Genomic DNA, 14,062 nt, shown 5'->3' with positions numbered 1-14,062 from the left:
CTATCTAGTCCAACTCCCCTGCAATGGACAGCGATATGCACAGCTAGATCAGGTTGCCCAGGGCCTGATCCAGCTTGACGTTGAATGTCTCTAGGGATGGGGCATCCACCACCTCTCTGAGCAACCTTTTCCAGTGCCTCCCCACCCTCACTGTAAAAGACTTTTTCCTTATATCCAACATAAATCTACTCCATTTAAGCTTCAAGCCATTTCTTCTTATGAGCATTCTTTTTTTTTTTTTTAATAGTTGTTTTTTTTTTTTCAGATTGCATAGGAATAATTTTGAGCACCATGCTTGATAGCCAATGATTTTTTTCATTTTCTTTTACAGATGACTTTAGTCGTGTCCGGTTAGTCTCAATGAATGAAGAAGAGGGATCTGACTACATTAATGCCAACTATATTCCTGTGAGTAAGAACAGTGTCCTGAACAGCACTTAGAACACATCTGCTGCAAAAGACACAATAGCTGCTGGTGTCTCAGTCACATTCTCAGAATCTTCTTTAGCTTCCAGTATTTTACTGGCAGGGAGCTGTTCTTTCCACCACACACCAAAAAATTTTAAAAAATTTTAAAAAGGTGGGGGGAGACATTAGATTTTTCACCATTTTTTTTTTCTCATGCTATCACTGAGTGAGCTGTGAATCTTTATGAAAATAATATGTAACAGGTAGAGGAATGAGGAGGAATGAAGAAGTGGTGCAGTGCTTCTTAAGACAGCTAGGAAGAACAATAGGAATTTTTATACTGGAAACATTTGTAGGTTTCTAATGCACACAATCTAGTTTCCTCTTTGTGTTAATAAGCAGCTGTTTACCAGGAAAAAGCACCCAGAGTTCTAAAATAACTGAAGTGGAAGCAGAGCTGTAGCCAAGTATTTGAACACTAGGGATGGGCCAAAACCTTGTCAACTCTTTCCACTTGTTTCCTTCGTTGCTGCCCAAAGGTTTGCCCTTGTTTTATTCCCATGTTCTCTACTTCCCCTTCACTGATGCTCAGTGTGTGCTGTGTTGAGTTCACTACAGCATCTTGAGTATTGTGTCCAGTTTTGGATCCTTTGTTGCAAGAAAGACATTGAGGCCCTGTAGCGGCTTCAAAGAAAGGCAACAAAGCCGGTGAGGGTTCTGGAGCACAGGCCTTATGAGGAGTGACTGAAGGAGGTGGAATTGTTCAGACTGGAAAAGAGGAGACTCAGAGGAGACCTCATTGCTCTCTATGCCTGAAGGGAGGTTGTAGTGAGCAGGGGGTTGGCCTCTTCTCTTGGTACCTGGTGATAGGACTGGAAGGAATGGTTTCAAGCTGCACCAGGAGAGATTTAGGCTGGACGTTAGGAAATACTACTTCTCTGAAAAAGTGGTCAGGCACTGGAATGGCCTGCCAGAGAGGTGGTGGAGTCACCGACCCTGGAGGTGTTCAAGGAATGTTTGGATTTTGTGTTGAGGGACGTAGTTTAGTGAGTATTATTGATGATAGGTGGATGGTTGGACTGGATGATCTTGAAGATCTTTTCCAACCTTGGTGATTCAGTGATTCTGTGATCTGTTTAGAAAAAGACCTTTGACTTAGTGATGAGCATTTCTGCACGTGTGCCATGAGCAGAGAGGACAGATCTGGTCCTGGCAGTGCTGGGGGGAACTGAGTCAGGATTACGGAAAAGGGAGGGGCCCTCAAGTGAGTCAGTGAAACCACTTCTCTGTCACTGGGCCATCATCCACACATGTACTGCTGAATATGTTGTTTGTACTTAGTTTCTGCTTGACAAGGGCGTGAACCTAAACGCTACTGTTCTATGTGTCCAAGCTGGTAGTGAATCAAGAAAAAAGTCCCAGTCTTCAAAATCATCACTGACAGATCAGAAAAGGTTTTAAGATACAGGGTTATTTATAATTGGATTGAATGCAGCAATTCTTTTTGGATTGCTGAGTTCTATTTTATTATTCTTTTATAGTTTACATCTACTTGGTTTTACTTATAGTGTAGTGCTGAATTTGTCTTCCTAACAGAGGTAGGTGCATCATCTTAATGCTTGTTTTTTTTTTTTCCTGAAGATGGCTTCTTTACTGAGTACCTCCTCCAAACACAGATACTAGTGGTCATCTGAGTCTCTGCGATAGTAATGATTTCATACTTGGGCTATACAAGCAAACAGCATTCTGTGTAACAGGAAAACTTAGACTGCACTGACCTTTAGAGATGTCTAGAGGAAAACATTTGTGGGAATTGCTCCCAAATTGTCAGTATTGTTACAATCCACAGGGAATGTACAGGGGTGGCACAGAAATTGCCCAATTTACAAGGGATCATGTTGTATGCTGAATTTATCTTTTGCTCTTATCAGGAATATGAATAGCTTTATAAACTCTGCAAATATGATTATAGCAGATGCTAAAACAACCTTTCTTTGGGTCTTTTATTATGATCTTCAAGACAGTATTTTTGAACATAAGGAGATATTTACAGCTAGTTGATAGTGCTAGGAGAAGAAATATGAAATAAATAGCAGTTGAATTCCAAAAGCATTCGAATTAATATTTTACTAATTTAAGTCCTTATGATATAAACATATGCACGTATTCCTGTTTATTGCTAACCTCCACTTATATCAGTTCTTGAAAATCACTGCATGCACTACATATATAATAATTTTTATGTCTATAACTTAACAAACTCTTAAATTATGGAAGATGGAATTTTGATTTAGGATCCTCAGTACTTCATTTTTTTTAATGTTGTCTTTCCAGTTATGGGGGCACAAGATTCATGGAGTCACAGCTTCCTCTTCTGTCTTCCATTCTAGATTGCTTATGTTTGGAAGCACCAAAAACTGGCAAAATTTGTGAAGTAATCATTAAGTAAAAATAGTGAAGGGGTTTATGCTAGAGATCAGTTTTAAAAATACAAATTGAACAAGCCAGAAAGTACATATGCCATATCAAAACAGGTGTTCTGAAGCATTAAACAGTCAGTGAAAAGCACTCGTCTATTTGTTTTTCAGGGTTATAATTCACCCCAGGAATACATTGCAACCCAAGGACCACTGCCAGAAACTAGGAATGATTTTTGGAAGATGGTTCTACAGCAAAAATCTCAAATTATTGTTATGCTCACTCAGTGCAATGAGAAAAGACGGGTATGTAACAAAATCTTTGGTGTGGTTTAAGTACAAGCAATTGCTCCCCCCCATCCAACTAATGCCCAGTGTCCCCAGAGCAGCGGAAGAGAAAGACATGAACTCCCACTCCATTTTAACTCTTTCTGCATGATGTTATATAGTCTGGAATATCCCTTTGGCCAGTTTTGGTCAGCTGTCCTAATTCTGTTCCCTCCCATCTCCATGGGCCCTTTACTGAGAATGGCCTTGGCTCTCTACAGCACGCTTAGCAACTATAAACATTGGTTGTCTTATTGGTGTTATAGTTTTTCTCCTAGAATCAAAACATAGCATCTTACCAGACACTGTGAAGAAAACAAACCCATTCCAGCTGAAACTAAGATAGTTTTATGCATTTTTCTTCCTTTCTTTCTTTATTTTTTATGATCTGCTCTGAAACCATATTTATTAATTGGTGGGTGGATTCATTTGCATTATTTTTCATGAGGCAGTGTCATTAGACCTGGAATTTCACTTCATTAAGTTACGGTAAACATTTCAGGATGATTGACAGTCTGGAGCATCTTTCAAATGGAGAGGCTGAGGAATCTAGGACTCTTTCACCTGAAAGAGTAAACACTTGATGGAAAAGAGTGGAGATGAGGGATCCAGACTCTTCTTAGAGGTGCCTTTTGACAGGACAAGAGGCAATAAGCACAAACTAAAGGAAATAGAATTCAGTCTAAACACAAGCAAATGCTTTTTTTGTTGTGAGAGATGGGGTCAAACACTGGTATAGATTTTCCAGAGTCTAGGACTTTGAAGATCTTCAAAAGCCACTTGGACATAGGCCCAGGCATCCTGCTCCAGTTATCCCTACTTCAGCAGGGGTTGGAGCAGGTGGACCTATAGGTCCTTGCCCACCTCAATATATCTGTGATTCTGTGCTTTTAAGATTACATAAAAATAAAACACATGCGTTAGGCTTTATGTTTCCATTACCATTATAATAATGTGAAAGATAGGTGCATGTTTTTAATATATTCCTTTTCCCCATATTTTTTTCCTCTTAGACCTCTTCCATGAGGAAATGTAACAATCTGCAAAAATGATGTGTATTTTCATGCTTTGCTATGCTAATGTTCCCCTTCAGAGAACTAATGCATAACGATGCCTGTAGTTATATACAAACAAGAATGATGAAGCTGAAAGTAATTACAGGGTATATTACCTCTTATTGAAAGAAGCAAGCAGTGCTGTAGGCATTTCTGAAACTGCAGTTCAGTATGTTTTTGATTGTGCTTTTTTTAAAGTATGCATATAGATACATTTGTGTGTTTCCCTCTTAGGTGAAATGTGATCATTACTGGCCTTTTACAGAAGATCCTATTGCATATGGGGACATTACTGTTGAGATGCTGTCTGAGGAAGAACACATAGACTGGGTTTATAGGAATTTCCGAATTAGCTATGTAAGTGTATCATGTTTCATAGCTCTACTAGCAGAGTGGGAGCAATTTTTGTCCAGGCTTTTCTTTAAAATCTGTCCATTTCTGGCATGCACTGAAAAGCACCTAAGAAAATTGATTATGGCCTTGCTCTCTCTCACTCCACACAAGTAAATGTCTAAATCACAAGACTTTCACCTAGGGTTGCCATCTCTGTGAACTTGCCAGCAACACGTAAAACTGAAGCAACAGTTGTACATACTGTACATATAGACGTTCCTGTGATGCAGATAATTACTGTACACTGACACAATGACAAATACACTTGCTTTTTTTTTTTTTTTTTTTTTTTTTTTACTGTCAGGCATAATCTTATTGCTATAAACCATTCAAAACTTAAAAATACATATGTAGAAATTGAAAATATCTTTTCGAAAGGGCAGTTGTGCAATGTTTGTAACATGAGTTTAGTGAATGGCTTAGACAGGACCTTGTGTAAAATGTGTTCACTGGTTCTCCACTCCCTACTGCTGCTGAAATAGAGCATTTCTCTGCTTTCACTTATTGAAGTAGAGGAAATGGAAGAGACTTGCAGCTCATTACAAACAGCCAAGTTTCTTTTGCAGCTGCTTCAATAAATCATGTGAGAATAAAGCAAAGAACTGGCATAAGACATGATGGGATCAAGTCAGAGGTTGGGCTGTGTTGGTATCTACTGAAAATAACAACTGTAGTTCAGCTTGCTGTTTAGGCACTGTCCTCTATCAAAGCTACAACAGCTACTTAAGGGACTTTTGGACTGGTCTCCTTTTAAATATTCTTTCCCTAAGACCTGCTGCTGTCTGTGACTGGAGAAGAGTTTCTGGAATAAAGATCTTTAGCCTGATTTGGCAAAACTAAAGGCCTTGATTGCCATGTTATTTTTGTGATAAGGTTCTCTCAAAACACATAGATAGCCCTCCCCACGTTTTGAGTCCCTTTATATCTCAAAGAAGACATTGGCTGTACTGAGGATTTTATTTCACCTAATGCTACTGAAGATTTTAGAAATGCTTTTAAAAATAATGGGTATTTTTCTAAGATCTTTTCTTTGTTGCCTGGCAATGACAATGTTAGAAGGAGATGTTTTTTCTTCCGTTTTTTTCTTTAAACTTCAGAAAAAAAATTCTTATGAATCCAGTATTAATTGTTTGCCAGTGTTGTTCTTTACCCATGGCAAAAGGAGAAAAGGAGAGGAAATGGAATACAAAGAGGAACAAAGCCTAAGCTTGAAAAGCGCAACAGTTCTTGATTTATAAGCAAAAAAAAAACCCCAACCAAACAAAAAAATTAACTGCCGTGTAAAAACAAACAGTCAAACAAACACCAAAACCATATCCCAAACCTGGCATCAGGAGTTTTTACCCTTTTGGCTGACTTTATGATTTTACTGTCTTTGGTAGTATATGGATCAAGAAAAAAAAAAGTAACAACAAAACCTCAGTCTGACTGAATGTGACCGCACTGCTAAAACCTCTGTGAACACACTGCTGTTCTGCTTTTCCCACTAGGCTGATGAGGTGCAAGACGTGATGCATTTTAACTACACTGCCTGGCCAGACCATGGTGTCCCCACAGCCAACGCCGCTGAAAGCATCCTGCAGTTCGTGCAGATGGTCAGGCAGAAGTCAGTAAAGAGTAAAGGCCCCATGATCATACATTGCAGGTAAGCATTTCACAGCCAAGTCAGTGGAGAGTTGAAGGAAAGACCCGGTGAGATAGGTTGGAAGAGTAATTTTGGAGAGGAAGCTTGCTAATACACTGGCACATTTATCCCTTGTGTGTCATCTGCACTTTGATGAACACACTCACTCCCCTTGCCCTACTGGGAGCAGCTGCCATGCCAGAGATGACATCATACCATATTGCTTCCTGACACAATGCTACCCACTGACTTGAGACCTCTTTGCAGCTTCTGGTGCGAGAGCTGCTCTCAATAGGTCTTCAGAGGGACAAAAATTGCCAGGTTGCAGTAGATGAGTGTGTGTACTCCCTAGTGACATGGTCCAAAAGAATGTTGAGGCTGGAAAAGCTCTGTACCTGCCAGTCCTGCATCACCCACCTCAGACAGCAGCTATGTTGCTGAGCAGTATGTCAGCACCTTCTGTCCTGGTCCAGTCTGTTGCTGATATGTTGGTCAGCACTGTGTCTCTCACAGCACTCTTTTTAATATTACTTAACAGAAAACAATCTTTTAGAGTAGTATCTTTTCAAGTTTTCAGAAATGACAGCTAGCATTCTGATGGATGCAAAACAAGAGCATCTGTAAAAGCAGCAAAGCATGCAGCCTTCCTCCACATCTTAATGGAAAAATACATAGGGGATATTGTTTTGGAATCCTCCTGTCAAGTAACGCTAGTAAGCCAGGGAAGGAACTAAAATTAGGGCTCTGAAATGGCATTTTTGATATTACTTAATTGTTCTGGGAAAGTGTAGGAGAAAGCATTTTCTGTAGCATCTTCTTTTTAATTAGGATGCTTCTACCAGCAGAGAAAGAGCTTTTCAGATAATATTTTGCACAACACTATACATATTAGACCACATAGATTATAAATAACAATGTTCTGGAATGAGTGGATGTGCAGGGAGAAGGAATGTATTGATAAACAACAGTGGTTGCGCTCACACTTTAAAGAATGGGAGGAACTGGCATAATTACAACTTTTCCACTTGCTATTTATGTATATATCAATTAATGTATCTATGAATACTATGAACGTATCAATTAATGAATCTTCCAAATGAGCAGATCTAAAGTTCCATTTCATCTCTCTTCACATATTAACATTTTTGCTAAAGAAATACAAGCAAAAAATCTGTTTTGTGAAAGCTGTGTTAAGACGAACTACTGAAACTTCATCTCAAATACTTTTCTGAAAGTACCACAAGACAAAATAAGGAATATCTGTTAAGATACTTCTAGCCGTAATAGTAATTACTGTGTTGGCTCTCTTTAGGTAACTGGGGCAAATAGTTGAAGGAATGGCAGCTTAGATGGTATTTTCCTCACTCCCTGCAGTAGCAGGGAAAAATACTGCAAAGAACAGGAAAACCAACCAAACAAACACACAGCTAAGAGGCTGGTGCTCTTGGTGGAACTTTGTTTTTTCAATTATGGAGTGGTTTGTACAGCACTAGGTCTCCTGGCAACAGATGGAGATCACCAGTCTCATGGGGGAAAAGTATTCTAGTCCAGGATTAGATGGAATTCGCTGAGAAGAGTTTAAACTAGGTTTTAAGGGAGAAAGGGATAAAACCAGGCTTACTACAGATGAGCTTAGGGACAGCATGCCAGTGTTGGGGATGAGATCAAAAGCTAAGCTGAAGAGCATCTACAACAATGCACACAACATGGCCAATAAACAGAAGGAGTTAGAAGCACCTGTGCAGCTGACATAGTCATCATCACTGAAATATGATGGGATCGCTCTCACAACTGGACTGTTGCAATAAGGTCTCAGAAAGGATAGGAAAGAAAGGAGAGGTGCTGAGGTTGCTCTGTGTATTAGGGAGTGGTTTGATTTTGTAGAGCTCAACACTGGTAATGATAAGGTCAAGTCATAACAGGTAAGGATCAGGGGAATAACCAACAAGGCTGCTACAGACCACCTAGCCTGGATGAAGAGACATATAAATCATTCTACAAACAGTTGGCAGAAGTCACACAGTTGTAACCCTTGTTCTCATGGGGGATTTCAACTTACCAAATGTTTGCTGAAAATAAAATACAGCAGGGATGAAGTAGTCTAGGAGGTTCCTGGAATGTGTGGAAGGTAATTTCCTAACACAGTTGGTAAGAGATTTTCACAAGCTATCGAGCCCCTCTAGACCTGCTGTTTACAAACACAGAAGGATTGGTGGGAGATATGGTCGTTGGAAGCTGTCCTGGGCATGGCAATCATGAAATGATTGAGTTCTCTGTTCTTGGTGAAGTCAGGAAGAGGATCAGAAAAGGCACTATCCCAGACTTCTGGAGGGCAGACTTTGGGCTAGGATACTGGCTGGGAGTGTTCCTTGAGAGACAGTCCTGAAGGGCAAAGGGATCCAGGAAGGCTGGACATTCCTCAAGAAACAAATTCTCAAAAGTGCAGGAACAGATTGTCCCCGTGTGTCATAAGATGAACTGACATGGAAGAAGACCGGCCTAGTTGAATGGGAAGCTTTTGCTGGGACTGGGAAAAAAGAGAGTTTACCTTCTTTGTTAGAAGGGGCAGGAAACCTGGGGAAAGTACAAGGATGTTGCTGTGATACACAAGGAGAGAATTAGAAAGACAGAAGCCCAGCTGGAACTTAATCTGGCCACAATTGTAAAAAGAGAAGAAAAAATGTTTTTACAAATACATTAACAAAAGGAGAGCCAAGGAGAATCTCCATTCTATATTGGGTCTGGCAGAGAACATTGCCGCAAAGGATGAGGAAAAGACTGGGGTACTCAATGTCTTCTTTACATCTGTCTTTAATAGTCAGAACAGTTATCATCAGGGAACTCAGCCCTCAAGCTGGAAGATGGGTGGGGAGCAGAATAAAACCCCAAATTCTGGAGGAAACAGTTAGCGATCTGCTGCTCAACTTGGACTGTCACAGTTTCATGGGGCCAGATGGTTTCCACCGATGGGTACAGAGGGAGCTGGCAGAAGTGCTTGCCAAGCCATCTTCCTCCATTTATCAGCAGTTCTGTTCAACTAGGGAGGTACCAGATGACTGAAGACTTGCTAATGTGATGCCCATCTACAAGAGGGGTCAGAAGGAGGATCTAGGAAACTACAGGTCTGTCATCCTGACCAAGGGTTGGGGAAGGTTATGGAGCGGATCATCTTGAGTGCATTCACACAACATGTGTGCGACAACCAGAGGATCAGGCCCAGCCAGCATGGGTTCATGAAAGGCAGGTCCTGCTTGACCAGCCTGGTTCCCTGCTAATACTAGGTGATGTGCCCTAGTAAATTATATAAGCTGCAGGACATCTACTTTTTGCAGTGCCTCTGATTTTCTTCTGTGCCCATGCTTGGAAAGCCTAAACGAGATATATGTCTGTATTTCTTGCAGTGCTGGAGTGGGACGAACAGGAACATTCATAGCCCTGGACCGGCTCTTACAGCACATCCGTGACCATGAGTTCGTAGATATATTGGGCCTGGTATCTGACATGAGGTCCTACAGAATGTCCATGGTGCAGACAGAGGTAGGATGCTGTGTCAATTCACTTTGGTGTGAACGTATCATGGGATCTCTCTCATGCTCCTCTGTAGTTTGCTCATGTCCAGTGATTGTTGTCCCCTTTGAACACCTGTCAAAGTAGCTATGAATTGCAAAAATTAAGTTGTTGTCTTTATTGAAATATTGTCATATTGTTGATCTGCTGCATAGCTGAGAGTCTGATGAAGTGTCTTCAATCTCACTGATGTCATCCAGAGGTGATGAGCTATTATCACTTTCTGAAAAAATTAATGTGTAAAAATGCATTCGAAGAAACTACCATTTAAAAATTTCAAACCATTTTGAAAAGAATTGGACTTGCTGAAGGGATTAATGACTCATGAAGTGATATCAGTATTGGACAGCTACTCACAGGTTTTCAGGAGTGTATCATCTGGTCAAGCATATGAACTAAATTACATGATGGCAATACAAATACCCAAAACAGAAGGGACATAAGAACCATGAGAAATTTGCCAGAGACCACCCAGTTCCACTCCCTGTATGTATATCTACTAGATACCCCTTTTTATGTTGGAGGGAGACATTTCAGAATAGTCATATCAGAATATCTGTATGGAAAAATATGCCGAAACTCTTATTCCAAAACAGATGGTTTTACGTATCTGGAATCTTCCCAGTTCTTCTACTAATGATGGAAAGATTTCCTGCTTCTTTTACTCCACTGGTTAGATGCAGAACAAGCTGGCAACCAGCTGGAAGGACCACCATCACTGTTAGCAGCCTGGCTCTGGCAGATAATCTGTTGCCAAGGATTCCTTATCCCAGAGCAAAGCAGAAAAGACTGAGCAAGGGCGAGGGAGAAGAAGAAAAAGCGACGGGAATGCCTGCTACTCTCTAGGAATTTTAAAAGCCAGTCTCAGATCATTCTGGATCATTCCCATAAACAACCACTTTTCAACACAATTCTCTAAAAGGCCTTGTATAAACACCAGAAAACAAATCCTGGCATTTTATTTCGGCTGCAGCTGCGTTAACACTCCTGAGGTGATGTGATTTTTTTCTAACATATAAAGCCACTGCCTGTCTGGGGCTGATGCCCAGTCCTGCCGAACCTTGTGCAGATGTCAGCAGGTGGCACTGGCACTCAGGTACAGGACCACTGGAATGGCTCTCTTTAGAAAACCTGAAACCGCACACCTGGGCTGACCTGAGCTCACATTTCCTCACATGGAAACTTTGGCTCTGTCTCATGGAGCAGTTAGAAAAAAAAAAGTAGCACAAGCCTGAAAAAGAGGTTAAAATGGAGTACACTCTGAATTAAAACTAGTCACTTCAAACCAAAGGATGTGAAGAAATCCTGACTTTTATGTGGCCTGAAACATACTTCAAGCTCTGATACCTGCTGGGATCATCAGACCATTGTGGGCACAGAATGAGATCCACACTCAGATTTTGAAGTTTTAAATTGCCTCTGTCTTTGGAGAGTCATTTTTGCTCAAGAGCCACTTGTTCCCCATGCCTTTACACATAAGGATTACTGGAGGATTTGTTGGGGTTTGCCTTCTCTCTGCTAGGAATAAACTCAAGTGATGACTTCTAAATTTCAAACTGAAATGCAGTGTTTCTCTGTATGATGATTTGCTTCCAATGTACTGTACACATGGGTGATAAATCCCCAAATAATTAACTGCTCTGTGAGCAAACCTAAGTTTCAGCCTCATACTGGTAAAGAAGTCAAGCATTAGGGAACACAAAGCTTATCAAAACTTTTCAGTTGCATGTGTGGCATGAATGCAATTTATTCACTTAAATGCATTTGGGTATTTTTCTAAAATATAATTCTAAAATTAATTTATTTTCAGGCAATGTGAGGTAGGTGGACTTCCAGAAAGCCGTATAGAACCTTCAGATTTGACATGAGAGCATACAGTGTGAAGGTTACACCTGTAGTACTAAAAGACTGGATAAAAGAGGGGATCTGCTAATGTTTATAAATATCTTAAGTGTGGGAGTCAAAGACACATGGCCAACTTCTTTTCAGTGTTCTGTGGGGAAACAGCTGTAAACTTGAATATAGGAAGTTCTGCACCAATATGCAAAGGAACTTCTTCACAATAAGAGTGAAGCTGCTCAGAGACGATTCTCCTTCTCTGGAGATATTCAAGAGCTGCCTGGACACCTAACTGTGTAGTCTGCTCTAGGGGGCCTGCTTTGCAGGGGGTTGGGATTTGGTGATCTCTAGATGTCCCTCCCAGCCCCTACGATTCTGTGATTCATTGGATTGCTGCACTCCGCAGGTTCCTGCAGTTGGTTGCCCCTCTCTGACTGGCCAGCACTACAAAACTGACATTCCTAGTCCTGCAAAACTGCCACCATGTCAGAGACCATGACAGTGTGGGTCTTCATTGCACATTGAAATGGGAAAGATGTCTTGCACACGCAGCAGTGCCGTTGCTCAGTGAGAAGCAAGGGACTCAGCCTTGCTCCTCTCCAGCTCCTCTCATCACTTACACACCATGGTCACTGGCCATATGGCTGGCATGTGCTTGCACAGCCTCCTCCTGGAATCTGGGATTTGGTTTTCTACACTGCAACGAGACAAAAGGGGAACTGTGAATGATAACAACTATTGTTTCTAAAGGTACAACTGCAGCTCTGAAAGCACTGCTTCCTATGTTATTATATTATCCCGCTTTATCAGAGGCACATGCTGGTGGTACAGCAGAAGCTGAACTTTCCCACCAGTGCTCCATTACATTTTGTTGCCATGTAACAAATGGCAGCAAGGGGGCAATCTGACAGAATGGCATCTGACATGGAAATGTGTATGAAGCAAAAGTGTGCCACTGAATGCCTCTGTGTGGAAAAAATGGCATCCACTGACATCCATCAATGGTTGCTGAACGTTTATGGAGATAAAAGAGTGGACGCAAGCACCATGAGGCAGTGTGTGGTGTGTTTCAGCAATAGTGACAGTGCATCTTCCACTGGCGCAGATTTTTATGAGAGCTGAATGCAGGCTTGTGTTCATCACTTTTGAAAATGCATGCTAATGGTGACGACTATGCTGAAAAATAGTGTTTTGTAGCTGAGAATTTTCTCTATCAAATAGTGTTATTGTACTGTTTGTATCTGTTGTAGTTTCTGTGGAAATAAATAGGAGGCATTACTTTTGGAACAACCTACATAAATGAGATTCCTAGAAAGCTATGTCATAAATTCGGCTGAATCACTTCTCCCATAGCACGGTTGTGACTTAACTTACAATACACCTTGTTCAGAGCTTAAATTTGCTACCTTCCCAACCAGCGGGTAATCAGTTATTGGTAAAACTCTCAGCAAATCACCCATCACTTCAGCTTCCAGTCAGGTTGCCCTCACAGCCAACACTACAACCAGTATTCATTTGTTTCACTGCATCTCTCACTGTATGATGCTGGGGGAAGCTTAGTGAGTTTTTGTGCTTCCAAAGCTGCTCTGCACAATGGTAAGAGGCTATTATTTGGGAAGCATAGAACTCACTGTGTGTTGTGAGGGGATAGGGAGTACAAAACAGGGAAGCTGTGCCGACAGCTGCTATGAACCTGCGTTTGGGTTTTCATCAGACTTTGTGAGTTGCAAAAATGCCAATTCCCTTAATTCTTTCTTCCAGGAACAATACATTTTTATTCACCAGTGTGTGCAATTGATGTGGCAAAAGAAGAAGCAGCAGTTCTGCATAAGCGATGTCATATACGAGAATGTCAGCAAGTCCTAGTTTGGAGTCCCAGGCGGTAAGTCTGGGAAGCCTTGTGTGAAGCACAGAGCTAAGCATCCCCGCTGCTTGGTAGCAACCATCATTACATTATGGCTGTATGCTTCTCACGCTGAGGAAGCTTTGCTTGGGACTTTCTTCCTAGGCTTCTCTCTGCTCTGAGGGGATTTTCAGTGGAGAGTGCAAGCCAAATCCCTTCAGACTCTTGCATTAAATAACTCACTGTACTTCCCTTGGCAGTGTAAGGGTTTGTTGGCTCACGTGTTCAAAGAATTAGAGAATCCTGAAATTCTAAGGATTTAACTGAAGCTCTCACTCCACTTGTCCTCCTATGCCCTGCAGAGAGTGAAGGGTTCAGGCAGAGGGAGAATTTATGCCGTCCTCACATCACTCCCAGCTGCAGGTTACCAAGGCCATCTGACGGTTTGGGTTGGGTCGCCAACACTGCTGGCATGTCAGCAGGGCTTCCTAAGGAGTGAAGGAACTCAGGAGCTCCAGCAGGGAAGGCTGGGAGCTAGGGAATAGGAGAACTCACTGCTGTGAGCAGGGGCCACCACTGTGCTTTTCCA

General features: G+C 41.4%; 1 protein-coding gene across 1 annotated transcript in view; it reads left to right on the top strand.

Moving 5' to 3' along the window:
- PTPRO (protein tyrosine phosphatase receptor type O) overlaps positions 1 to 14,062 on the top strand; it is a 152,801-nt gene that overhangs the window by 136,430 nt on the left and 2,309 nt on the right. The window contains 6 exon segments of the mRNA XM_052667311.1: positions 332 to 408; positions 2,997 to 3,131; positions 4,442 to 4,564; positions 6,091 to 6,245; positions 9,626 to 9,761; positions 13,392 to 13,512. Of these exon segments, the coding sequence (XP_052523271.1) occupies positions 332 to 408; positions 2,997 to 3,131; positions 4,442 to 4,564; positions 6,091 to 6,245; positions 9,626 to 9,761; positions 13,392 to 13,496 (731 nt within the window). The 3' untranslated portion in view covers positions 13,497 to 13,512.

Source organism: Tympanuchus pallidicinctus, unplaced genomic scaffold, assembly GCF_026119805.1.
Source record: "Tympanuchus pallidicinctus isolate F22 unplaced genomic scaffold, pur_lepc_1.0 scaffold8, whole genome shotgun sequence".
NCBI classification, from domain to species: domain Eukaryota; kingdom Metazoa; phylum Chordata; class Aves; order Galliformes; family Phasianidae; genus Tympanuchus; species Tympanuchus pallidicinctus.
Note: the sequence above shows the minus strand (reverse complement) of the source record. Positions and strands in the feature narration are given on the sequence as shown.